Genomic DNA, 27,124 nt, shown 5'->3' with positions numbered 1-27,124 from the left:
AGCTGCAATCTCCCTGGGCTCCCACCTCAGCCTCCGGAGTAGCTGGGAGTACAGGTGCACACCACCATTGCCTGGCTAATTTTTATTTTTTAGCTACAGGGTTTTGCCATGTTGCTCCGACTGGTCTATAACTCCTGACCTCAAACAATCCTCCTGCTTCAGCTTCCCGAAATGCTGGGATTACAGACGTGAGCCACTGGCCCCCAGACTTCCATTTTTAAAGAGTTAACAAGAGGGAATGGATGTGGTGGCTCATGCCTTTGATCATTTCACGAGGCCAAGGTGAGAGGATCATTTGAGTTGACCAATTCGACATCAGGCTGGGCAACATGGTGATACCTCATCTCTATTTCTTAAAAAAAGAAGTGCCAGGAAGTTGAAGAAGTATGTATAATAATGTCTAAGGATATTCATCATATTGTTTCTAGTAATCGTGAAGTTTTTGAAATTTAATTGCCGATGGAATTGGGTAAAATGATAGCGTATTCTATAACAAAAGATTTTGCATTTTGTAGTTGCTATGCTCTGAATGTGTATCCCTCCAAAAATTCATATATTGGAACCTAAATTCTCAATGCAGTAGTATTAAGTGGTGGGGTCTTTGGGAGGTGGAAGGTCTTGGGTGCAGAGCCCTCATGAATGGGATTAAAGAGGCGTGAAGGGGCCTGCTTCCCTTTCTGCCATGTAAAGATATAGCAAGAAGGCACCATCTTTGAGGCAAAGAGCAAGCCCTCCCCAGACACCCAGTGTGTGGCCGGCTTGATCTTGGGCTTCTCAGCCACAGAAGTGTGAGAAATGAATTTCTGTTGTTTATAAATTACCCAGCCTAAGGTATTAATATTTTGTTACAGTAGTCCAAATGGACTAAGACAGTAGTCTTTAAAAATGATGATGAAACTGTATTGACAGGAAAAGATATCTTTATTGTTTTAAGAGATTAAAGTGGGTATATAAAAATATGCTTACATAGTCCCGTGTTTATTAAAAAAATGAAAGGTGTATTGATTCAAGCATAAAGTGAAAAATCTGGGAAGTTTAGATTATCTCTGAATCTTGTGGTAGTAGACTTGACTAGTTTTCCTTTTGGCTCATCAGTGGAGTCCTCAGTCCTAACAGTGAATATATATTAATTTATTAAAAGGTAAAGATACTGTAGAAGATCTCACACAGTTAAAAAAAAAGGTGAGGGGTGAAGGTATCAGAAATTCAGTGGGCTTCCAGGAAAACAAAGAAAAAAAAAAAGGTAAAGATCCTCCTTTCTCTCCAAGGAAGTCACACGGAAACTAAAAGCACTCTGTGGCCACATACAGATAAAGAGTTGTATTTACTTAACAATCCCCTGAGGCTGAAATTAATGTGTGATGAAAAGGTTAAATGATACTACTTCTATTTTTGTTTTAGGAGACTGATGGGTTTTAGAAATAGTTCTGTGGGCCGGGCGTGGTGGCTCAAGCCTGTAATCCCAGCACTTTGGGAGGCCCAGACGGGTGGATCACGAGGTCAGGAGATCGAGACCATCCTGGCTAACACGGTGAAACCCCGTCTCTACTAAAAAATAAAAAAACTAGCCGGGCGAGGTGGCCGGCGCCTGTAGTCCCAGCTACTCGGGAGGCTGAAGCAGGAGAATGGCATAAACCTGGGAGGCGGAGCTTGCAGTGAGCTGAGATCCGGCCACTGCACTCCAGCCTGGGCAACAGAGCCAGACTCCGTCTCAAAAAAAAAAAAAAAAAAAAGTTCTGTGAAAATGTAAATATTTTACACTTTAAAAAGTATCAGTTATTTAGAATATTTCCTTTTTTTTTTTTTTTTTTTTTTTTAAAGATAGGGTCTCACTCTGTCACCCAGACTAGAGTGCAGTGGAGTGATCACAGCTCACTGCAGCCTCAACTTCCCAGGCTCAAGTGATCCTCCTACCCCATCCTCCCAGCTAGCTAGGACTACAGGTGTACACCACCACGCCTGGTTAGTTTTTGTATTTTTTTGTAGAGGTGGGAGTTTTTCACCATGTTGGCCAGGCTGGTCTTGAAATCCTGGGCTCAAGTGATCCTCCCACCTCTGCCTCCCAAGTAGCTGGAACCACAGATGTGTACCACCATGCCTTGCTAATTTTAAATTTTTTTTTTTTTTTTTTTTTTTGAGACAGTCTCGCTCTGTCGCCCAGGCTGGAGTGCAGTGGCCGGATCTCGGCTCACTGCAAGCTCCGCCTCCCGGGTTTACGCCATTCTCCTGCCTCAGCCTCCCGAGTAGCTGGGACCACAGGCGCCCACGACCTCACCCGGCTAGTTTTTTGTATTTTTTAGTAGAGATGGAGTTTCACCGTGTTAGCCAGGATGGTCTCGATCTCCTGACCTCGTGATCCACCCGTCTCGGCCTCCCAAAGTGCTGGGATTACAGGCTTGAGCCACCGCGCCCAGCCAAAATTTTTTAATAGAGATGGGGGTCTCTTTGTGTTGCCCAGACTGGTCTCAAGTGATTCTCCTGCCTCAGCCTCCCAAAGTATTGGGATTACAGGCGTGACTCACAGTGTCTGGCCTCAGTGTCTTTAAAGACCATCCTATAACACCAAGTTAGTTTGAGGATTCTACGAATGTCTGCTTAAAGACAACCTTCTGAATTCTGTGACCCTCTTGAAAAGCTTGTTGCAACGAAAAACAAAGTCTAGTGATGACTTTATGTGAAGTAACTGTTGGAATTTCTCAAGCAGAAGCCCTGAAACTTTTGAGTCCCTGAATTTACATAGTACCACTGAGGCCCAGTTACTGCTCATGAAACGAAGAGTAGCTGGATGAATAGAGAAAGTCTTACTCTTACATTTCAACCCAGCATTATTTGAGCCCAGCAAAATTGCTTCTATAGTAGAATCAGTTTAGTTCCTTATTTTAAGCCATACATATGTATCAAGATATAGATATATAAAAATTTCAAGAGGGATTGAACGGTATTATGTGAAAATATTAGGAGGTGAAATAATAGGAGAAAGTAAACACATTGAAAGTAGGTATGTTCAGACTGGGCGCGGTGGCTCACACCCATAATCCCAGCACTTTGGGAGGCAGAGGCGGGCAGATCATGAGGTCAGGAGATCGAGACCATCCTGGCTATCACAGTGAAACCCGGTCTCTACTAAAAACACACAAAAAATTAGCCAGGTGTGGTGGCGGGCGCCTGTAGTCCCAGCTACTCGGGAGGCTGAGGTGGGAGAATCCATTTAACCCAGGAGGTGGAGGTTGCAGTGAGCTGAGATCGCACCACTGTACCCCACCTGGCAACAAAGCAACACTATCTCAAAAAAAAAAAAAAAAAAAGTAGGTGTGTTTAGAATTTAAAATCTTTGGGCCTAGAGATAAGCTGTAAGGCGATTGATTAGAATGGACCATTTCATAATGTCCCAAAAGTTAGACGAATTTGGAAAAAGAGGTCGTGGGTGGTCTTAATGTAGGCAATGCACGTGTGTATAAATGTCAGATACAGCTAAGGAGCTAAATGGATTTTTTTTTTTTTTTTTTTTTTTACCAAATAGCATGTATTAATAATAGCTCAGTTCCATTTACTGATTTGTTTTCCCTTTGTTCATGTCATGTTATCTTTCCATGAGACTGTGAGTTTATGCTACTACCAGTGTGGTATGAGGCCTGTTTTTAAAAGAGCTGCATGCTATTCAGTTGGATATACCACGATTTGTTCAACCAGTCTTTTCTTTGTCATTAGACATTTAGTTTATTTAAAGCCTTTCAACATTATAAATAATTGTGAAAGATATCTTTGTTCTGTGAGTTGCCTACGTTTTGGATCATCGCCACTAAGAAAGAAATTAACTAGTTACTCAATTCTTCCTTCTTTTTCTGAGCAGAAATCATGTTAAAAAGAATTAGATTTAAAACTTTTGGTTAAATTATACTTTAAAGCAAAGATTCCTGCCATTTAGATCTGGTTTTGGTTAAAGGTGTGGTTTGGTATTAAATGAGAACCGTGGTTTTCCGCTGCGTGTTGGTGGGGGCTATGTTCGTGATGGATTTCGCTGTGGAAGGACACTTGGCAATGTCTGGAGAGATTTTTGGTTGTTACAGATGCGGGGAGGGGTGCCGCTGACATCTAATGGGTAGAGGCGGTGGATGCTGCTTCCTAACATCCTGCAATACACAAGACAGCCCCCACTGGCTCCCCCCCAGCCAAAATTAGCCAGCCTAAAATGTCAGTAGTGCTGAGGCTTAGAAACCTTGGATTAACAGGCTTCGCTGCTGATGGGAAACATTCTCTTTTTTTTTTTTTTTGACAGGGCCTTACTTTGTTGCCCAGGTTAGAGTGCAGTGGCGGGATCCTAGCTCACTGCAGTCTTGAACTCCTGGGTTCAAGCAGTCCTCCTGCCTCCGCCTCCCGAGAAGCTGGAACTCCACACATACACCACCATCTCTGGTTAATTAACATTTTTTATTTGGCCGAGCTGCTGTCTCACTGTGTTGCCCAGGCTGGTCTCAAACTCCTACCCTCAAGTGATCCTTCCACCTGGGCCTCCCAAAACACCAGGATTACAGATGGGAGCTGCTGTGCCCGGAAGGAAACAGTCGGAATGTCTCTGTGATCGAAGGGGAAAGTTTTAGCGCCAGAAGACAAGTAGAGCTGGCTTTGCCTTACGTGATAGACCCAGCGAACAGCTCAGCTGTCTGCTTTCCCAGTGCCAGTTAGACAGACACAATATATTCTATAGCTTATGCAATGAACTTAATACATTTTTTTTTTTTTTGAAAGGGAGTCTCGCTGTGTCATCCAGGCTGGAGTGCAGAGGTGCGATCTCGGCTCACTGCAAACTCCGCCTTCCAGGTTCACACCATTCTCCTGCCTCAGCCTCCCGAGTAGCTGGGACTACAGGCGCCTGCGACAACGCCCGGCTAATTTTTTTGTATTTTTAGTAGAGACGGGGTTTCACCGTGTTAGCCAGGATGGTCTCAATCTCCCGACCTCGTGATCCGCCCACCTCGGCCTCCCAAAGTGCTGGGATTACAGGCGGGAGCCACCGCGCCCGGCCAGTGTGCTTATAAAATTATTTAGTTTTGTGTCTTGGGTATTCCTGAAAATGCCTCATCAGTGACAGATCTAGTTGTTGAGATTTGGTTTTGCTGTGTATATTAGTTATAGACCTAATTTACCTACATTGGAAAGAAAATTCATCAGTAACTGATTTAACAAATAGGAGTTAGGTTTCTCATGTGATATGAATTCTGGAGAGAGAATTCAGGGCTCTTACTGTGGCTTCTTGATGTCACCCATGACCCAATGCTGATATTTCTGCTTAGCTTTCTTAGGAATGTACATTTTACCTAGTCACAGGATGGCTCCTGCCTCTTCCCACCCCTCACCCCGTCAGCAAAACCTGTGTTCCGGGCAGGCAGCAGTGAGGACAAAGGTACCTGGAGCCAGTCCTCTTTGTCAGCGTTTTCCTGCAGCCCAGCCCAGTGGTTTCTGCTGATTCCCATTGGCCAGACTGTCACAGGACCTTAGAGGCTGGGGCAGATAGTTTTCAGCTGGGCTCATTGTGGTCCGAAAGCAAAAGCAGATACCTTTAGTAAGAAAGAAAGGATACTGGGGCTGTGCGCGGTGGCTCACACCTGTAATTTCAGCACTTTGGGAGGTTGAGGCAGCCAAATCATTTAAGGTCAAGAGTTCGAGACCAGCATGGCCAACGTAGTGAAACTCCGTCCCTACTAGAAATACAAAAATTAGCCAGGCATGGTGGCGCATGCCTGTAATCCCAGCTACTCAGGAGGCTGAGGCAGGAGAACCTCTTGAACCCGGGAAGCGGAGGTTGCAGTGAGCCAAGATTGCACCACTGCACTCCAGCCTGGGCAACCGAGTGAGACTGCCTCAAAAAAAAGAAAGAAAGAAAGAGAAAGAGCATATTGGAATAAACAGCTATTATGCATCTCTGGGAGCTGCTTTTTAAAATACTGGTTCTTCTAAGTTCACTGAAATTTTTTTATAAAGTAAGAACAAATGATTAATGTTGGAGATTTGAAAGAATGGACTCAATGCAAGAGATCTTACTAGCTGAGAAAATAAAATGTATTTATGTTATGAATATATTTCTTAACCCCAAGAACTTGGCTGTTGTGTTGTGTTTTGTAAATTTTAAATCTCCCTACCACTATACTGGGCGCCCTACCGTCTTTTGTATAGTGCACACAAAGAAGTGTGTTTCTCTGAGTTAAAAATAGAAATCTGCACCTGACAGATGGCCTTAAGTGTGGAAAATGGGTGTGTATAACAGAGGTGGAAGAAGTGGAGGGAGTCCTGTGCTGCTTGTTGTTTTAAACCTCCTTTCCCCGCAAATCAGTATCTTTCCTATACACTAGTAATGGCCAATAGGTTTTTATTTTGTTTTAATCCCATTTACAGTAGCGACAAAGCCTATCAGGTTTCTGAGAATAAACCTTTATCAGACATTTATGCTAACCTTTAGCATACCTTTATGAAGAAAACTACAAAATTAATTAAAATATCATGAACTGCAATGCAAATGGGGAGAATAAATAGGGGACAACTTGCCTACCAGATACATTGATTACAAAGCTGTAGTAACTAAAATTTGATACTGTCTCAAGGGCAAGCAAATGGTTCTGTGACGTAGAATGAGGATCCAGAAACAGACCTCTGCTGTGCTGAAACTTGGTTTATGATAGAACAGGTGTTACTGATAAATGCAGAAACCAGTAAATGGTATTAAGTCAATTAACTTTCCATTTGAAAGGGATACAATTAAATTTCTTTTCCACATTGCAGGCTAATAACGGTGTCTTGTATCTTGCAAAAGTACTGTTACCAGTCCATTCACGTCCAGAAAAATGTATATATTAGAAATTTGTGCATCATGTTCCCTAAATAAAAACTTCAGATACTTGGCTGGCAGTGATGGCTCAAACCTGTAATCCCAGCACTTTGGGAGGCTGAGGCAGGCAGCTCACTTGAACCCAGGTGTTCTAGACCAGCCTGGGCAAAAAGTGAGACCCTGTTTCTATAAAAACAAATAAACAAAATGGCACCTAACTTTTAAAAAGCTTCTTCTTACATGTGATAGTGTGAGCAAAGCACAATTTAGTTTTTGCCATTAAAGCATGCTTTTTTTTGGTTTCTGTTACACTTCTGTGTTTACTTTAATTCTTGGAATACTGTTTCCTGGAAGATCAAACCTGACCATTCTGGATACATCAGTAGTGGGAGCTTCGTGCAGATATAGCCTTACAGAATGTCTTCCACGTTGAAGTGCAGAGAACCCGAAGGCACCTAGGATGAGCCTCAGGCCTGCTGGTTGTTGCAGTGGTGCAATCTCAGCTCACTGCGATCTCCGCCTCCCGGGTTTAGTGATTCTCATGCCTCAGCCTCCTGCGTAGCTGGGATTACAGGTGCTCGCCACCATGCCTGGCTAATTTTTGTTTTGTTTTGTTTTTGCCGTCTCACTCTGTCACCCAGGCTAGAGTACAGTGATGCGACCTCGGCTCACTGCAACCTCTGCCACCCAGGTTCAAGCAATTCGCCTGCCTCAGCCTCCTAAGTAGCTGGGATTACGGGTGCCTGCCACTGTGCCTGGCTAATTTTTGTAGTTTCAGTAGAGATGAGGTTTCACCATCTTGGCCAGGCTGGTCTTGAACTCCTGACCTTGTGAACCACCCACCTTGGCCTCCCAAAGTGCTGGGATTACAGGTGTGAGCCACTGTATCCAGCCTAATTTTTGTATTTTTGTATGTTATGTTATGTTATGTTATGTTATGTTATGTTATGTTATGTTATGTTATGTTACGTTTGATAGAATCTTGCTCTGTCACCCAGGCTGGAGTGCAATGGTATGATCTCATCTCATTGCAACCTCCACCTCCCGGGTTCAAGCAATTCTCCTGCCTCAGCCCTCCGAGTGGCTGGGATTACAGGTGCCCATCACCACACCTAGCTGATTTTTTGTATATTTAGTAGAGACAGGGTTTCTCTATGTTGGCCAGGTTGGTCTCGAACACCTGAGGGTGATCCCCTGCCCTAGCCTCCTAAAGTGTTGGGATTACAGGTGTGAGCCGCCGTACCCGGGCAAATTTTTGTATTTTTCATAGAGCTGGGGTTTCACAATGTTGACCAGGCTGGTCTTGAACTCCTGATCTCAGGTGATCCGCCTACCTTGGCCTCCCAAAGTGTTAGGATTATAGGCGTGAGCCACCGTGCAAGGCCTGTTGCTGAACATTTATGGCTTTAGAAATAATTTTTTTTTTAAGGAGAAGTAATGACAAACATGATAGAAATAAAATTTGAGGATATTTCTGGGTTCAAAATAAAGTAACAGTTAAATAGCATGAAGATGAAGAAATAAATATTTTCAGGTAGAAACTCCAAAATTTAGGTAGATGGTATGAGTTTTCGTCAGAATTTGACTGTGATGTGGCTGACCATAGATACCTCCGTTGCGTTCTGCTTCATAGAGTGTTTGATGCTTGCTTGTAGGTATTGAATAGAGCCTCATTAGCAGTAAGTAAACAGATCTAGAGCACAGACTTTGGCATCTGGAGGACCTTGGTTCAGTCCTGGGGCTGACACTTATTAGCTGTGGGACCTTTGGTGGATTTTTAACCTTTGAAAACCTTTCATCCCTCAGATAAAATGGGAAAGAAATTGTTTCCATTAGTATTGTGAGGATTAACTGAGGTGATGTAGACAACGTGCTTTGCATAGTACTTGGCGTATCATAAGTGCTTAATGTTATTTTACACTGGCTGGGAAGATGATGTTTTGCTGTGGAAAATTTAAGAGGGATATTAAAATATATTTTTGTTATTTTAAGGAAATTCGAAATGAGTCCCATGACTATCCTCATAGAGTGGCCAAGTTTCCAGAAAACAGAAATCGAAACAGATACAGAGATGTAAGCCCATGTAAGTACTTGTGGGTTTGTGTGCATGTGTATTTTTTGGTTTGTTTTAGGACGCAGGATGTAGTGAAAGGAGGGCTTGGGGTCACTGTTGATAAATACAATATTTTTTTTTTCCTGTTTACATAAGACACATTTTTTTTTTTTTTTTTTTTTTTGAGACAGAGTCTCGCTCTGCCGCCCAGGCTGGAGTGCAGTGGCGCGATCTCGGCTCACTGCAAGCTCCGCCTCCCGGGTTCCCGCCATTCTCCTGCCTCAGCCTCCTGAGTAGCTGGGACTACAGGCGCTCACCACCGCGCCCGGCTAATTTTTTGTATTTTTAGTAGAGACGGGGTTCACTGTGGTCTCGATCTCCTGACCTTGTGATCCGCCCGCCTCTGCCTCCCAAAGTGCTGGGATTACAGGCTTGAGCCACCGCGCCCGGCCTTTTTTTTGTATTTTTTAGTAGAGACGGGGTTTCACTGTGTCAGCCAGGATGGTCTCGATCTCCTGACCTCGTGATCCGCCCGTCTCGGCCTCCCAAAGTGCTGGGATTACAGGCTTGAGCCACCGCGCCCGGCCCACATTCTTTAAAGAAGAATTTAAAGGCGTAGAATAGTAGAAGGAAAAATAATTACCCATAATTATTTCATCCTTCAAACATAGGCACCATTATTTTGGTGTATTTCCCACCAACCTGTTTTTCTTATACACAATTTTTCTTTCTTTAAAATAATTGTAATTATAGATGTCTATATAATATCCATATATATTTCCTTTTCATATTATTCCATGGCCTTTGTAAGTTTTACTTAAAATAGTTATTGGTGTAGTTTGGTTTCTTTCCTTGCCCAAGTTATAAGAGTAGTATGTACTCACTGTAGAAAACTTAGAAAACAGAGAAAAGTATAAGGAACAAACTTATTTAAAAATAATAACAGGTTTATATTCTTTGGAGTTTTTTTTTTTTTTTTTTTTTTTTTTTGGTTGAGACGGAGTCTCGCTCTGTCGCCCAGGCTGGAGTGCAGTGGCCAGATCTCAGCTCACTGCAAGCTCCGCCTCCCGGGTTCACGCCATTCTCCTGCCTCAGCATCCCGTGTAGCTGGGACTACAGGCGCCCGCCACCTCGCCCGGCTAGTTTTTTGTATTTTTAGTAGAGACGGGGTTTCACCGTGTTAGCCAGGATGGTCTCGATCTCCTGACCTCGTGATCCGCCCGTTTCGGCCTCCCAAAGTGCTGGGATTACAGGCTTGAGCCACCGCGCCCGGCCTTCTTTGGAGTTTTTAAAAATAAACATTTTAAATGGAAAATTAGAATCTTGCACATACTTATTTGTAGCTCTTCTTAGCAGTACATTGTAAACTTTTTAAATTATAGACACAATTTTTAATTGCTTTGACAGTGGCTTTGGAAATACCACTCTTGCATAATTTCCCCTATTGTTAGACATTTAGATTATGATGTATACACATACACACACAATTGTACTAGAGTTTTGGTGTATTCGTCATGCAGTGATTTTATTTTTTGTTCTGATTCATGCAGCTTATTCAGATATTAAATTGGGCCTCCTTCCTGCTTCAGTGTGTTTCCCTATGCTTGATTTTAGTGGGCTAAATGTAGATTTTCTCTTTAGGGCTCCTTGTTAGTAGGGACTTGAAAAACAGTATCAGATTGATCATGTTCTGGTTTTTGCTTGTTTCTGGTTGTTCCCCTGTTGACTAGGGTATGGTGCTGCCTGTTAAGATCTCCTATGTAAGTTGAACGATTTCACTCTGTTCAAGGACACAGACTGTATACTTTTATATACTTTGTAGTCATTGGTTATAGGCAAGATATTTAGGGTCTGGATGTACCACTGAAAAATCCATCAATTACTGGAAAAAAAAAGTCCTTATTTTTATTCTTACACGAATAGAATGTTCTTCTTATGTTGACCAAGTACATTTCCAAGAAGGGTGTATTGGCTGATTTTGGGCAAATCAAATGAGAAGCAGTCTCTCAAAGTAGTTCATGTTTGTTATAAATTACTATTAAATACTGTGTTTCTCTTACATGCTTTTTTTCTTTACCACCAGTTAGAACTGTTCTTAAAGATAAGTAGCTAGAAGAGTGGTTTTCCATTTTCTTTAGTTGCAGCACACTTGAAGGTATGACCCACTTCCTCTGAAACGTGGCTCATGGCAGTGGCAGTTCTGGTGTGGGTGTGTGTTCAGGGAATAGCGGGTGTGGGCAGTAATTCTAATACTTAGGTGCCCTTCCCCTGCCTCCAAATCTCTGAGAATCACTGAGCTAGAGAGAATAATTCTCTAATGTTACCATGAGTTTTGAAGACAGTATTTTCCAGTTTTACACCTTGCTTTGATGCTTTTAATTTTTTAAAAAACTTTTTATTTTGAAAATTGTAGATTTAGATGCAGTTGTAAGAAATAATACAGAAAGATCGAGTATACCCCTTACCTAGTTTCCCCCAGTGGTACCATCTTGCATAGCTACAGTCCAATATTACATCTGGAAACCTGAAACAATACAGTCCGTCCAGGTTTCACCAGTTTTACATGCACTCATTTGTGTGTGTGTAAGTTCCGTGCAGTTTTATCACGTGTAGATTCCTGGGATCACCACCACAGTCTGGATGCAGACCAGTGGAGCATTCCCGTCACAAGGTCACTTGCACTGCCTTTCTGGTGCCACCGTCTCCTTGCTTGCATCCTCCTTCCCCAACCTGGTATTGCCTTTAATTTATATATATTTGTTGTAATTGCAGTTATTGGATGTACTACACTACATTTGAGTCCTGTAATTAGTTTTATCAAATTGATCTAAATGGGATTTTTGTTTGTTTGTTTGTTTGTTTGTTTGAGAGGGCGTCTCACTCTGTTACCCAGGCTGGAGTGCAGTGGCGTGATCTTGGCTCACTGCAAACCCCTGCCTCCTGGATTCAAGTGATTCTCCTGCCTCAGCCTCCCGAGTAGCTGGGATTACAGGTGTGCACCACCACGCCCGGCTTATTTTTGTATTTTTAGTAGAGATGAGGTTTCACCATGTTGGCCAGGCTGGTCTTGAACTCCTGACCTCAAGTAATCCACCTGCTTCGGTCTCCCACAGTGCTGGGATTACAATCATGAGCCACCACGACCTGCTGATAATTTTTTTTTTTAACTGGAATGGAGACTTTTTTTTTTTTTTTTTTTTTGAGACAGAGTCTCGCTCTGTTGCCCAGGCTGGAGTGCAGTGGCCGGATCTCAGCTCACTGCAAGCTCCGCCTCCCGGGTTTACGCCATTCTCCTGCCTCAGCCTCCCGAGTAGCTGGGACTACAGGCGCCCGCCACCTCGCCCGGCTAGCTTTTTGTATTTTTTAGTAGAGACGGGGTTTCACTGTGTTAGCCAGGATGGTCTCGATCTCCTGACCTCGTGATCCGCCCGTCTCCGCCTCCCAAAGTGCTGGGATTACAGGCTTGAGCCACCGTGCCCGGCCAAGTTTTTTGTATTTTTTAGTAGAGACGGGGTTTCACTGGGTTAGCCAGGATGGTCTCGATCTCCTGACCTCATGATCCGCCCGCCTTGGCCTCCCAAAGTGCTGGGATTACAGGCTTGAGCCACCGCGCCCGACCAACATTTTATTTTAAAGTAAAAACATTTGTAACTTAAGTTATCCTCAAGTATATACATCAATAAAACTCTTATGATTTGTCTCCTTAGCTTTTAGACTCAACGTTGTATACCTGCAGTTGAAGGCTGCAGGGAGACTCTGTTTAAAATGTGCGTGTCAGGCCTCCCTCCATCATCGTTGGTACCAGGCTCTTCCTGTATGCCTTCTCATTGAAAAGCACTTAGCCTTAAGAGAACCGAGCTTCCCTCCTGTGGGCCACACAGTGGTTGTCCACTGGAGCTGTGCTCTGCTGGAAACAGCCCCCAGTGCATGTTCTCCCTAATCTTCTTCTTTGCCCCCTCCCTCCCCACACACGCCTCCCTAGTAAGCCATGTTCTCCTGAGCTCTCACATGGAGACTGCTCATTCTTGCTCCTCATGTAGCCACAGGATTTTCTAGTCTGAGCCAATACGCTTCAGCCTGCAATTGGAAATGATCTCTTCCAAGGCTTGTGGGGCCAGCACATCCCCACACCACCCTGGCGCCTCTCCTCTCCTGACTTCAGTCGTTCACTGTCTTTCTCCTTACCCTCTCCTTCCCACCTTCCTCAGTCTGGGTGACTTCATGTCTCTGGGAAAGAACTACGGCTCATTGCGCTGGAGTTCCTAGCCCTGTTCAGCTCCAGTGACACTGACCTTTAGTCATGTTCCCCTCTGAAATCTGAAACTCTGCTGCCTTGAGGGTACTTTCTGTCATTCCAGCTTTCACTTGCTTACTCCCACTGCACCTGCTCTTTGACTTCAGCAGGATCCTTAGTTGACTTTTTCATGTGTTGTGAAGTTGGAAATGTACTGAATTGAAATTTCGATTAAAAAATGTAGCGTAGCGGCCGGGCGCGGTGGCTCAAGCCTGTAATCCCAGCACTTTGGGAGGCCGAGACGGGCGGATCACGAGGTCAGGAGATCGAGACCATCCTGGCTAACACGGTGAAACCCCGTCTCTACTAAAAAAATACAAAAAACTAGCCGGGCGAGGTGGCGGGCGCCTGTAGTCCCAGCTACTCGGGAGGCTGAGGCCGGAGAATGGCGTGAACCCGGGAGGCGGAGCTTGCAGTGAGCTGCGATCCGGCCACTGCACTCCAGCCTGGGCCACAGAGCGAGACTCCGTCTCAAAAAAAAAAAAAAAAAAAAAAAAAAAAAAAAAAAAAAAAAAAAAGGCCGGGCGCGGTGGCTCAAGCCTGTAATCCCAGCACTTTGGGAGGCCGAGGCGGGTGGATCACGAGGTCAGGAGATCGAGACTATCCTGGCTAACATGGTGAAACCCCGTCTCTACTAAAAATACAAAAAACTAGCCGGGCGAGGTGGCGGGCGCCTGTAGTCTCAGCTACTTGGGAGGCTGAGGCGGGAGAATGGCGTGAACCCGGGAGGCGGAGCTTGCAGTGAGCCGAGATCACGCCACTGCACTCCAACCTGGAAGACACAGCGAGACTCCGTCTCAAAAAAAAAAAAAAAAAAAAAAAAAAAAAAAAAAAAAAAAAAAAAAAAAAAAAATGTAGCGTAGCATACTACGTCGTCCTCTAACCTAACTATTAGTAACTTTCTTGCTGTTTTTTTTTTTGTTTTTTTTTTTTGTTTGTTTGTTTGTTTGTTTGTTTTTTTTTGAGACGGAGTCTCGCTCTGTCGCCCAGGCTGGAGTGCGGTGGCCGGATCTCAGCTCACTGCAAGCTCCGCCTCCCGGGTTTACACCATTCTCCTGCCTCAGCCTTCCGAGTAGCTGGACTACAGGCGCCGCCACCTCGCCCGGCTAGTTTTTTGTATTTTTTAGTTGAGACGGGGTTTCACCGTGTTAGCCAGGATGGTCTCGATCTCCTGACCTCGTGATCCGCCCGCCTCAGCCTCCCAAAGTGCTGGGATTACAGGCTTGAGCCACCGCGCCCGGCTACTTGATGTTTTTATATTTAAAAAATAACTCTGTGGATTTTTAAATTTCACCGTTTTGTGAAGCTCCAGCTTGGGAAAAGTCAGTCGTTCGTCCTCTCTGCCCTTTGGGCAAATGAGCGTGTGCCTTGGGTGGACTCCGGTGTCAGGTGGGCTCGGGGTTGCCTTGCTGTCCTCATGCCCTCTTCAGCTCCACTGCCACTCTGCTCCAGCTCTGCACCGAGTGAATCATCTCTCCGAGCCCCTCACCACACTGAGAATATCGTCCTGCTTTCAGTTCTACAGATGAAAGTTGTAAAAATCAGGAAACACCACCTCAGCTTCATGTTCTAGCACCTGGAAACTCACTTTCTTTTGCCCCCATCCTTCCCTAAAGTCCCAGGAGAGAAGCCTCCCCTCTCTCTGTCCTAGCCGAATCCTTCGTTCCCATCCTCCTCATGGGCACTGCTCCTCCTCATCACTGCATTTTGTGTGTTTTCAGCCTCTTTCTGTCTCATGACTTCTTCCCTTTTGTATAAATGTGGTTCGCTCTCTTTTGTCTCAACCCTTATATCCCACCCCAGCCCCACGTCCTTTCTTGCCTGCATGGATGGACATTTCTTACCTGTGCACAGGCACACACAGGCTTAAAAGAATCACTGTGCCATTTGTCTCTCCACCCTCCCCACCATGCATGCTTCAGCCTGTGCTGCTTCCCCAGCGTCCCCACTGAAACTTACTCTGAAAGTACTGTAGCTCCGGTTGTCAAATGCAGCGAGAGACTTTCCACTGCTTTCCTTCTCTGTGACTTTTGACATTATTCTCCTGCCTCAGCCTCCCAAGTAGCTGGGGTTACAGGCACACGCCACCACGCCCGGCTAATTTTTTGTAATTTTAGTAGAAACAGGGTTTCACCATGTTGGCCAGGCTGGTCTCGAACTCCTACCTCGAGTGATTGGCCCACCTTGGCCTCTCAAAGTGCTAGGATTACCGGTGTGAACCACCACGCCCAGCCGACCGTGCCTTTTTTCCTAACCCCGTAATTTTTCCGATTTTCCTCTTTGGCCGTTCCCCTATTTTCAGGGTGTCTCCTCCTTACTTTGCCTTTATTTCTTCAGGAGTCTGTTTCTCTCTCCTTCTCACTGTAACACTTGGATGAGTGATCTCGTCTGCTGTGAGTCTAGTTTCCATCTCTGCTTATAACCCCAAATCTCATCTGCAGTTGTGGACTTTTCTGTCTACAGGTCTGTGTATCCAAGTCATCATCTCTGTCTGGGTGTCCTGTAGCCACCTCAGACTCAGTATGTCTGCACACTGAGTGACTGTTCCTCCCTGACACACTTCACTGGCCTTAGCCCCACAGCTGCCTTTTCTCCTTTTCCCCGTGTTCATAAGTGGTGCCGTTATTTACACGTTTTCTGAAGCCGGAAACAGATTCTTCCCTCATTCAGCTCCCACGTCACTAAGTAATACTGATTTCCATTTCCATGATGTATTCTTTTTTGTTTTCTTTTTCTTTCTTTTTTTTTTTTTTGAGACAGGGTCTGGCTCTGCACAGTCTCGGCTCACTGCAGCCTCCGCTTCCCAGGTTCAGGTGATCCTCCCGCCTCGGCCTCCTGAGTAGCTGGGACTACAGGTGCATGCCGCCATGCTGAGCTAGTTTTTTAGATATTTTGTAGAGACGGGGTTTCGTCATGTTGCCCAGGCTGGTCCCAAACTCCTGGACTAATGCATTCCGCCTGCCCCAACCTCCTGATGTGTTTGGGATTACAGGTGTGAGGCACCGCGCTCAGCCTCCATAATGAATTTTCTTTCTTTCTTTTTTTTTTGAGACGGAGACTCCCTCTGTCGCCCAGGCTGGAGTGAGTGGCGCCATCTCGGCTCACTGCAAGCTCCGCCTCCCAGGTTCACGCCATTCTCCTGCCTCAGCCTCCTGAGTACCTGGGACCACAGGCGCCGCCACTACGCCCAAATAATTTTTTGTATTTTTAGTAGAGATGGGGTTTCACTGTGTTAGCCAGGATGGTCTTGATCTCCTGACCTCATGATCTGCCCGCTCGGCCTCCCAAAGTGCTGGGATTACAGGCGTGAGCCACTGTGCCCGGCCCATAATATATTTCAAATCCGTTTTCTTCTCCGTTTACGTTGACTTGGTTCAGGCCCTGCTATGCTTTTCCTCATCATTACATTAAGCCTCCAAACCAGTCTCCTTGTTTCCCTTCTGTCCCCACTTCAGTCCATTTTCATAGTATCTGGAGTGATTTTTGTATAATGCAAGTGCGTTTTCCACTCCCCTCTCTAACAGTGCTGCACAATGTTTGTGAAGAAGTTAAACTTCTTTAGCGTTATGATGCTGGGCTTTCTGGGGATCGACCCTTTACACACCTCTCTGAATCTTTTCTAGCCATTTTCTTAGAAATTATTCATTTCAGTAAAACTGAATCACTTGGAGTTCTTCCAGTGTGACTGGTTTTCAATACCTCAGTGTCTTCAAATATATCATTCCCTTTTTGAAATATCCTTCCCCTCCTGTCTCTGACCCACCTCAATCAAAGTTCTCCTTCTGCAAATACCAGCTCAACACCCTCTTTCCCGTGAGTGGCGTTCTCATCCAGTGGAGGTGGTGGTTCTCATTCACTAAGTCCAGGGGGGCTCAGGAATGTGTATTTTTAGAAAACTGGGATGGTGTTGATGTGCCTTTTCTTTTTTTTTTTTTTTTTTTTTGAGACGGAGTCTCGCTCTGCCGCCCAGGGTGGAGTGCAGTGGCCGGATCTCAGCTCACTGCAAGCTCCGCCTCCCGGGTTCCCGCCATTCTCCTGCCTCAGCCTCCCGAGTAGCTGAGACTACAGGCGCCGCCACCTCGCCCGGCTAGTTTTTTGTATTTTTTAGTAGAGACGGGATTTCACCATGTTAGCCAGGATGGTCTCGATCTCCCAACCTCGTGATCCGCCCGTCTCGGCCTCCCAAAGTGCTGGGATTACAGGCTTGAGCCACTGCGCCCGGCCGATGTGCCTTTTCTAACTGATAGTTATTATGTCATTTAAAAATGTGTTTCTGGGCTGGGCGCGGTGGCTCATGCCTATAATCCCAGCACTTTGGGGGGCCGAGGCGGGCGGATCACAAGGTCAGGTGATCGAGACCATCCTGGCTAACAAGGTGAAACCCCGTCTCTACTAAAAAAAAATAAAAAAAAATTAGCTGGGCGTGGTGGTGGGCGCCTGTAGTCCCAGCTACTCGGGAGGCTGAGGCAGGAGAATGGCGTGAACCCAGGAGTCAGAGCTTGCAGTGAGCCGAGATCGCGCCACTGCACTCCAGCCTGGGCGACAGAGTGAGACTCCGTCTAAAAAAAAAAATGTGTTTCTGGCTGGGTGCTGTGGCTCATGCTTATAATCCCAACACTTTGGAAGGCTGAGGTAGGAATATTGCTTAAGGCCGGGAGTTTGAGACCAGCCTGGGCAACATAGATCCCATCTCTACACAAAAAAATTTTTTTAATTAGCTGGGGCGTGGTGATGCATGGCTGTAGTCCCAGCTATTCGGAAGGCTGGTGCAGGAGGATCACTCGAGATCGTTAGTTTGAAGCTGCAGTGAATTGCAATGGCACCACTGCATTCCAGCTTGGGTGACAGAGCAAGACTGTCTCTAAAAATTTTTTAAATGCGTTTCTATACATAGTACTTGACAGTTGTTGATTTGGTTCAGAAAACATTTGTTGAAAACCAGCTACATGTCTGATACTGTGCTATGTATTGAGCATGCAATGATGAATATATGTGGTCTGCCCTTGAATAATTTACGGTATACTTGAGGAGATTAACACATAAGCATGTTACAGATATTTTAAGATATGACAGTGCATCGATGGAACTGAGAAGAGGCTCTGCCCAAGGAGGCAGGGATGGCTTTTAAGAAAAAGAATGGTAGCCCCAGCTGGGTAAATAAAGGGGAATGGAAAAAGAATTTTTGAAAAATTCAGAGTCCCAGATCTTTCTTTTCTAGATGTGGATTCAGCCGGTCTGGAAATGTTTATTTTTAAACAATCTTACATGATTCTTTTACACTCACCATGGCACCATTCCTCAGACTGACATATGGAAACTACATTTGGAGTTCTGAATATGAGAAACATAAAGAAAAAAGGATATTTTAAAATAGAATTAGGCTGGGTAGCAGCACATGCTTGTAGTCCCAGCGCTTTGGGAGGCCGAGGAGAGAGGATTGCTTGAGCCCAGGAATTTGAGGCTACAGTGAGCTATGATTGTGCCACTGCCCTCCAGCCTGAGCAGTGTGAGACCCTGTCTCAAAAAATGAAGAAAACTGAAAGGATTTGAAGAGGTCCACAGTCTTCATTTAATTGCTACAACCTAGAGATGCCTTAGTTGTCTCAGTTAACTGTGAGACAGTGTAGAAGAGATGGACAAGAACTTGGTTGTTTGAAAAGAGAGTAGCTTGTGATGGTTACTTTGGGAAATGTCTTTATGCTGTTAGAGACTACCGCCAAATTTTTGAAACCTTCCTATTTGCAGTACAGGTAGAAATCCCAGTTTACTATTTGGTCTAAAAGGGAGTGCCAGCAATTGAGTCAACTGTCATGTCTTTTCACTGGCCATGAAAGTTGTGTGTGTGTGTGTGTGTGTGTGTGTGTGTGTGTGTGTGTGTGTGTTAAAAACCCATAACATAAATTTCTTGTGGGTGTGTATTAACAATATTGTTAACTGTATGAACATTGTTGTACAATAGATTTCTGGAACTTTTCCGTCTTGTGTAACTGAAACTAAATCCATTGAACAACTCCGTATTTTCCTCTTGCCCCAGCCCCTGGCAGCCAGCATTCTGCTTTCTGTTTCTATGAGTTTGATTACTTTAGACACTGAATATATGTGTAATCATGCAGTATTTGTCTTTCTGTGACTGGTTTGTTTCATTTGACATACTGTCCTCAAGGTTCATCCTTGTGAAACAGTCAGACTTTAAAGGAAATTAACAGACTCATGATTCTGGTGGTGTCAGGTTACATAGTCTATGGTTTCTTGCTGCTACAAAACAAAAAGATTCTCAAATAAACATATTTTTTAAATGAGTTACTGGAGGGGGAAGAAGGAAGGGAAAACTTCTATGCTTCCTGCCTGCTCCCCCTATGATCTTAGCAAGTGGCATAGCTACTTTGAATGCAGATGTCAGTATCAGCTCTGAGATAGCTCTGAGATTTGCATGCAGCTAGTAAAGTAGCCTCAAGATGTATTAAGCAAAAATGAATAGAGTTGTGGAGAGAAATTGACAAATCCATGTTCATGGGCTTCTTAATGAGACAAGATATTTGTAAATAAATAGATTTATGTAATATTGTTAACGTTAATATAAGAAGAAAAATACATAGAACCCTATATCCATCAATTGGAAAATGCACATTTTTCTAGGAGTTACATGGACTGTTTGTAAAAAATAGACCATTGACTAGGCTATTAAGTACATCTTAAAATTTAAGAATTCCTGGCCGGGCGCCATGGCTCATGCCTGTAATCCCAGCACTTTGGGAGGCTGAGGCGGATGGATCCCCTGAGGTCGAGAGTTTGAGACCAGCCTGACCAACATGGAGAAACCCCATCCCTACTAAAAATACAAAAATTAGCCGGGCGTAGTGGTGCATGCCTGTAATCCCAGCTACTCGGGAGGCTGAATAAGGAGAATTGCTTGAACCCGGGAGGCGGAGATTGCGGTGATCCGAGATCACGCCACTGCACTCCAGCCTGGGCAACAAGAATGAAACTCGGTCTCCAAAAAAAAAAAAAAAAAAAAAGAATTCCTATCTTATAGCTCATAATTTTTTATCTTAATGCAATTAAAATATAGGTTATTAATAAAAAGATAAACATTTTCATAAATTTGGAAATTTTAACATTTCTAAATCATGAGTCAAGACAAAATTATAATAGAAACTTAAAAATACTTAAAAATAAACAATATATAAACTACTGCTTATCAAACTTGTATAAAGCAGCTAAAACAGTACTGCAAAGAAAATATATTGTCTTAAATATTTATATTATATTGTATTTATTGTTAATTTTTAGATGGAGTCTTGCTCTGTCACCTAGGCTGGAGCGCAGTGGTGTGATCTCGGCTCACTGCTCTGCCTCTCAAGGTGCCTGCCACCGTGCCCAGCTAGTTTTTGTAGTTTCAGTAGAGACGAGGTTTCACCATCTTGGCCGGGCTGGTCTTGAACTCCTGAACTCGTGATCCACCCACCTCAGCCTCCCAGAGTTCTGGGATTACAGGCGTGAGCCACCGCACCCAGCCTCATTTTTGTATTTTTTTTTTTTATAGAGTCTCCCTCTCGCCCAGACTGGAGTGCAATGGCACGATTTCGGCTCACTGCAACCTCCACCTCCCGGGTTCAAGCAGTTCTCCTGCCTCAGCCCCTCGAGTAGCTGGGACTGCGGGTGCCTGCCACCAGGCCTGGCTAATTTTTGTATTTTTTAGCAGAGACAGGGTTTCGCTATGTTGGCCAGGCTGGTCTCAATCTCCTGACCTTAAGTGATCTGCCTGCCTTGGCCTTCCAAAGTGCTAGGATTACAAAAGATATTCTAATGTTAGCTACCCTTACATTCCTGCAATAAACTTAATGTGAACATGATGTATTATCTTTTTAATACATTGCTATATTCAGTTTGCTAAACTTTTGTTAGAATTTCTACATCTATATTCACTTGCATTCATTTGCATTATGATGAAACATGCCTGTGAAATCACGTGGTCCAGTGTTTTCTTTGTGGGTTTTGTTTATTAATGTCTTTAACTGTAAGTGGACTCTTCAGATTCTGCCTCTGCTTGAGTCAGTTTGGTAAGTTATATTTTTCTAGGAATCTCTTCGATTTTTTCTCATAATCATATTTATTGCCATAAAATGGTTGGCAGTATTCAATTCACGCTTCAATTCCTTGTATACCTGTATTTATGTGCCCACTCTTTCTCCTTATGTTGTTCATATGCAACCTCTTTCTTTCTTGTTTGATTGTTTATGCTCAATCTTGACAGAGTTGGTCAGTCTTAACTGAGGTCAACATGGTGAAACCCCGTCTCTACTGAAAATACAAAATCAGCTGGGCATGGTGGCTGACACCTGTAATCACAGCTACTCGGGAGGCTGAGGCAGGAGAATCGTTTGAACCTGGAAGGTCGAGGTGGCAGTGAGCCGAGATTGCTCCATTCCACCCCAGCCTGGGCAACAAGAGCAAAAAAAAAAAAACTTCATCTCCAAAAAAAATTTTAAAACTTCAATTTTAATCAAAGCCAAATCAAAGCTATTTATGATGTTAATAATTTATTCCTGTGAGCCATTGATGCACTGGAGTGGTTCCAAGGAAGAAGAACTAGAACTCTTAGAGAAGAAGCTAGCATTGATTAGACAGGGAAAGAGAAAACCTAAACAGAACAGCGCGATAGCTGACTTCAGATACCTGAACTTTTATATGGAAAAAGGAGTTCTTTATCCTGTGTTAAGCCCAAAATATAGAACTAGGGTTCATGAGCAAATAATAGCATTGGTGATTATCAGGTTAGCATTAGCTCTTAAAAGCTGTTTTAAACCTACGAATGAACCCTCTGAACTGGTATACTTGTTATTGGAGGTATTCATGCAGAGGGTGGATCTTCTCACTGTCAGATCTTCTAGAGAATATTTGTGAATGAATTATAGAGGGTTGTATTAGATTACTTTGATCTGTTTCTTGTGTGCTTCATTTCTTGCCCCTATTCATCTCTTTCTCACCTTCTTCCTGCATTCACCTTTTTGTCCTATTATGTTGTTAATTCCTTAACAGGTGCAGCTTTTTTTTTTGACTGATAACAAAAATTTTATACATAGTTTTGTTATAGGGTAGTAAAGGGGGTATTAAAGATATCATTAAGCTTCTCCTTCTCTCTCCCTGAATAATTAAAAGCACCTGGGGTTGGGCCCACATGTGGAAGGCATGTAAGTAAAGGTGGTAATGTCCTTGAAGATGAAGCCTGTGATGTTGGGTTGGCATTAGTGAATCCAGGTACTAATGAATGCATGGTTTCAGTGAGTATAGATACACAGATAGGTACGAACATAGGTGTATATACATGTATGTCTTATCCCTGTCCACTGAGAAATTTTGAGAGCAGTGATAGCTGATTAGCATTGGGTATGCTTAGCTTTTGATATCCAAATTTTATTCTCCACTAGGAGGAAAACAGAGCTTTGGAGAAATGACTGGTTTCAGGTCACGGACAGGGGAAGTGTAAGAATAGCCTGGAATGTCTTGTAGTGACAGAACGTAAAGACATGCTCAAAAAATGGCGACGATGTGTCAGAAGGATGTAGAAGCCAACCTGAGTCCACTGGCCAAATCTGGGATAATCTAAGCATGAAAATAAATAAGATTACAACCTATTGAATAAAATAGGAATTAATGAGCCTATACTGATGTAAAGAAACAAATGAATACATAAATGAGGGATAGGGAAAGTTCTACCTTTGTATAGGTTGCCAACTAATAAATATTGAAATGGATGCTAAACTTAAGTGGGTGAAAATTTGGTGAAGGACAAGATATTCACATAATCTTGAAGTATCCCTTTATAAAATACTTATTAAATATAAAAAGAGGAATAGTAACTCTACACTGGAGAAGTCTGGCCAACACCAGCCTTAAATATGTGATCGTGACCAGTAATGAGACCTATCACGTCAGAATCCTGAACCACCCGAGAAGATGCAGTGAGCACATAGCATCCCTCTGAGATGAACATGCCAGACAGATACAGACTGAACTCTTCTGTAGGGAGAGAGATATCTGACAACTCAAATGGAGGAACACTGTAAAACAACTTAGAGTTTTCAAAAGGTTAAAAATTCCAGGAAAGAGCAGATTGTATCCTTTTGTTTAAAGGACATTATTGGGACACTTGGTGGAACTTGAATGGTGTCTGGATTAGTAAAGTATTACTGTTAATTTTATAATTTTGATGACTGTACTGTAAGTAGGATTATGTCATTGTAGAAGATTAAAAAATGGAATAATCAGTTATGTTTGCAACTTGCGGTCATGACCTGGGAAGAAAATTCTTTGTACTTTACTTGGAATTTTTCTGTAAGTTTTAAAATCATTCAAAAATACAAATTAAAAATATATATAAACTTGGGGTACTGAATCCTAGCCAATACATGAAGTCAAGAAAAGGAAATAAAAGGCATACACATTGGAAGGGAAGAGATAAAAATGACCTTATTTGCAGATGACATGTAGAAGATCCTAAAGAATCTATCCAGCAATGTCCTGGAATTAGTGAGTGAGTTAAACCAGGTTGTGGGATACAAGGTCAGCATACATTAGCCAACTGTATTCCTGTATATTAGCAACAAACACATGGAAACCAAGACTAAAAACACATTGTTGTTTACAATTGCTCTAAGAAAATGGAATATGTTGGAATATATCTAACAAAATATGTATAGGACCTGTATGTTGGAAAGCACCAAACACACTGATAAAAGGAATCAAAAGATGTCCTAAATAAATGGAAAAGGCCTACCATGTTCATGGATTGGAAGACTTAGCATAGTGAGTCAGTCCTCCCCAGATTGTTCTGTAGATCTGTAGTGACTCATGGTGTCAAATTGTTCCTAAAGATACAACACAGTTTCTGTCAGAATTTCAGGAAGATTTTTTTGTAGATAAAAAGCTTATTCTTTTATGTGGAAAGGCAAAGGAACTAAAATAAAATGGCTAAAATGATCTTGAAAAATAAAAACTAGAAGCAGCAGTCTACCTAATTTTAAAACTTAATGCATAGCTACAGTAATCAGAACAGTGTGGTAGTGGCAGAGGGATGAATACGTAAGTCAGTGGAACAGAATCTAGAAATGGACTTGTAAAAGTATGGTGAACTGATGTTTTGACAGAGTTGCAAAGCAATTTAAAATGAAATCTCACACCTTACACAAAAGTTAACTGAAGATGGATCATAGATGGATCATAATGTAAAAGCTTTCATAAGAAAATGGGAGAAAATTCAGGATGTGAGGCTGGATGAAGAGTTCTTAGCTATGACACCTAGAGCGCAATTCATGTAAAATATCAGTAATTTATACTAAATCAAAATAAAAAACCTTTGCTCCTCAAAGCACCCTGTTAAGAGGACGAAAGATGAGTACCGACTGGGAGAAAATGTAAACCACATATCTGACAACTTAGATCTAGACTATATATAGAACTCTCAAAATGTAACAGTAAAAAGAAACAAAAACCCCAGTTAGGAAATGGGCAAAAGATATGACACAGATGGCAGATAAGCCTATGAACATATAAAAAACCTCATTAGCCATTAGGAAAATGCAAATTCAAATCATGGTGGTGGGATGTCACAGACATCTGCTAAAACAGCTAAAATAAAGAGATCACAAAACCCTAAAAATGCAGAGAAGCTGGATCTCATTTATGGCTAGTGGGAACGTAAACTGGTCCAGCCACTCTGGAAGGTAATTTGGCCGTTTCTTAAAAAGCTGAACGTATGCTTCGCCTGTATGACCCAGCGCTTGCACTCCTGGGCGTTTATCCCAGAGAAACGCAGTCGTCTGTCCGCACGGAAGTGTGTGCGTGAATATTCACAGCAGCTCTATTTGTAGTAGCCCCAGATTCGAAACAACCCACGTGTCCTTCAGTGGGTAAGTGGTTAACTATTGTGCATTCATAACACAGAATACTACTCAGCAATAAAAAGGAAGAAACTTGACGTAACAACGTAGATAGCTCTCAGAGGACTTACGCTGGGTGAAAACAATTCAGTTCCCAGTGATGACATAGCACATGATTCCATTTATGTCACATTCTTGAAATGATGAGACTTCTCGAGAGGGAGAGCAGATCGGTGCTTAGGGGTGGAATGGGGAAGAGTGTGCCTGCCAAGGAGCACACAGAACCCTTGTGCTGATGGAATAGGTATGTCTTGTGGTGGTCATGTGAATTTGTTTGTGGTAAAATGGCATGGAACTGTACACACACAAATGAGTGCCTGTAGAACTGGAGAAATCAGAATAAGGTCTGTTGATTGTAGCAGTGTATTTTCACGCTTCTGAATTTAGGAGTGGGGCTCTGTGGTGAGCCCGACGGTGTCCCTGGCTGCAAAGAGCTTAACTCTGGCAAGAAGGCTGCTGCTGGTCAGGCTTGGCTGCTCCTGCTGCCCTCCCCCAGCGGAGCTGATCAGAATCTTGCCCTAAGAGGCCCCTCTTAAAAGCCACAGCACCTTGGGTGGGCTGGCCTGCCCTAGAGCACTTAACGCTGGGCTGAGGGAGCTGCAGAAGTGTGCAGGGGGAGTGCTGGAGTCCAGGACAGTCAGCTGTACGCGGATTGGGGCGAGGGGGTGGTTGTTTCTAGATTAAAATGCAGATACATGATCAAGTAGAATTTTGAAATTCCTGTAAATTTTTAAGGTAAAATAGTAATTACCAAGGAATTTTGTTCTTTAATACCCTCTTAGGGTATTAAGGAGGGTTTGTCAGTGAAAATAATCAAGAAGGACTGGTCCAATCGGACCACTGATTTTGACAGACAAGAGAACAGACCCCAGAGTGCCCCTTATCAGAGGACTGTCAGCGACTGGGATGCTGATAATGTTTCTCAAGTAGTAGTCACCCTTTTCTGGGAAATCGTGGCTCTGTCTGAAATCATGTAGGCTGGTAGAGCCAAAGCAGAGATCAGAATCCACATCTTTAGATCCCTCGAACTCCCCTCACCCATGTTTTTCATCTGCACCGCAAAATTCCAGATTCCTGTACTAAAAAGTCCTGAAGGTTTCTGCGCTGAATTGGTTTACGCTTAAGAAGGTCAGTGAACGTCAGTTCATTTCCTGCTTATGCTTCAGAATGGGTTGATAGTGATTTGTCATTCTAACAAAATTCTAGCAGCTGTGGGAATTTGAATATGTGAAAATCTTCAGGAATTCATCATAGAAACAGTGCAAATACTTGCTGACTTAAATTGTTATGACACTCTACCAGGTAGGCACTGAGAAAATGGAAGTAGCAGCCCTTTTTCCCTGATAGTCAAATGTAGGAGGTGAGAGAAATGAATCAGTACAGGATTTCTCAACTCTCCGAACCTCACTGCGGACTGCTCCTCTCCCCTTTGTCCCCGTGGCTCAAGCCACATTCTTCATGTCCCTCTGACATGTTAGGTATGTACCACCTTAAGGCATTGGCCGTTCTCTGTGCTTGGAACACTGTTAACTAAAATATCCGTGAGACTGACCCCTTCCACATCTGTGCTTACGTGTGACCCACCTGGGTGGTCAGTCACAAGGCCGATCCTGACCACCGTATTTAGAATTGCAGTCTGCCCCTCTCCCCAGTGCTGTGAATCCCGTTACTCTACCTTTTTTTGTAGCATTTATTACTCATGTACTTTATGCTTAATGCTATATCACCGATTATAGATATTTGGTCCACATTGTTTGCATGGTGTCTCATGGGCCTTTGGATGTGATGAAAGTAAAATCCTTTCCCCTAAGTCCCTCTACCCTCAATTTGTTTAGGTTCTATCTCTCCTAGAAGCAGAGAGTCTGAGTTTCAAAGAAAATGGTGCAATACTGCTGGGCGCTGTGGCTCACTCCTGTAATCCCAACACTTTGGGAAGCCGAGGCAGGTAGATCACCTGAGGTCAGGAGTTCAAGACCAGCCTGACCAACATGGAGAAACCCCGTCTCTGCTAAAAATAC

General features: G+C 43.5%; 1 protein-coding gene across 6 annotated transcripts in view; it reads left to right on the top strand.

The window, feature by feature from the left end:
• The window catches only part of LOC105478932 (protein tyrosine phosphatase non-receptor type 2), a 100,662-nt gene that overhangs the window by 16,890 nt on the left and 56,648 nt on the right, over positions 1 to 27,124 (top strand). For 4 of the 6 annotated variants that reach the window (XM_071085734.1, XM_071085733.1, XM_071085732.1 and 1 more), the window contains exon 2: positions 8,813 to 8,903. The exons of 1 other annotated variant lie outside the window; for it this stretch is intronic. In XM_071085734.1, coding sequence (XP_070941835.1) covers positions 8,813 to 8,903 — 91 coding nt within the window. Of the gene's footprint in view, positions 1 to 8,812; positions 8,904 to 25,281; positions 25,351 to 27,124 lie in introns of those variants that run through there. One more of the 6 variants, XM_071085737.1, reaches the window with a different exon arrangement.

The sequence above is a fragment of the Macaca nemestrina genome, chromosome 19, assembly GCF_043159975.1.
Source record: "Macaca nemestrina isolate mMacNem1 chromosome 19, mMacNem.hap1, whole genome shotgun sequence".
In the NCBI taxonomy this organism is placed as follows: Eukaryota; Metazoa; Chordata; class Mammalia; order Primates; family Cercopithecidae; genus Macaca; species Macaca nemestrina.
The sequence above is the reverse complement of the archived record's forward strand: the minus strand, read 5'-3'. Positions and strand labels throughout refer to the sequence as shown.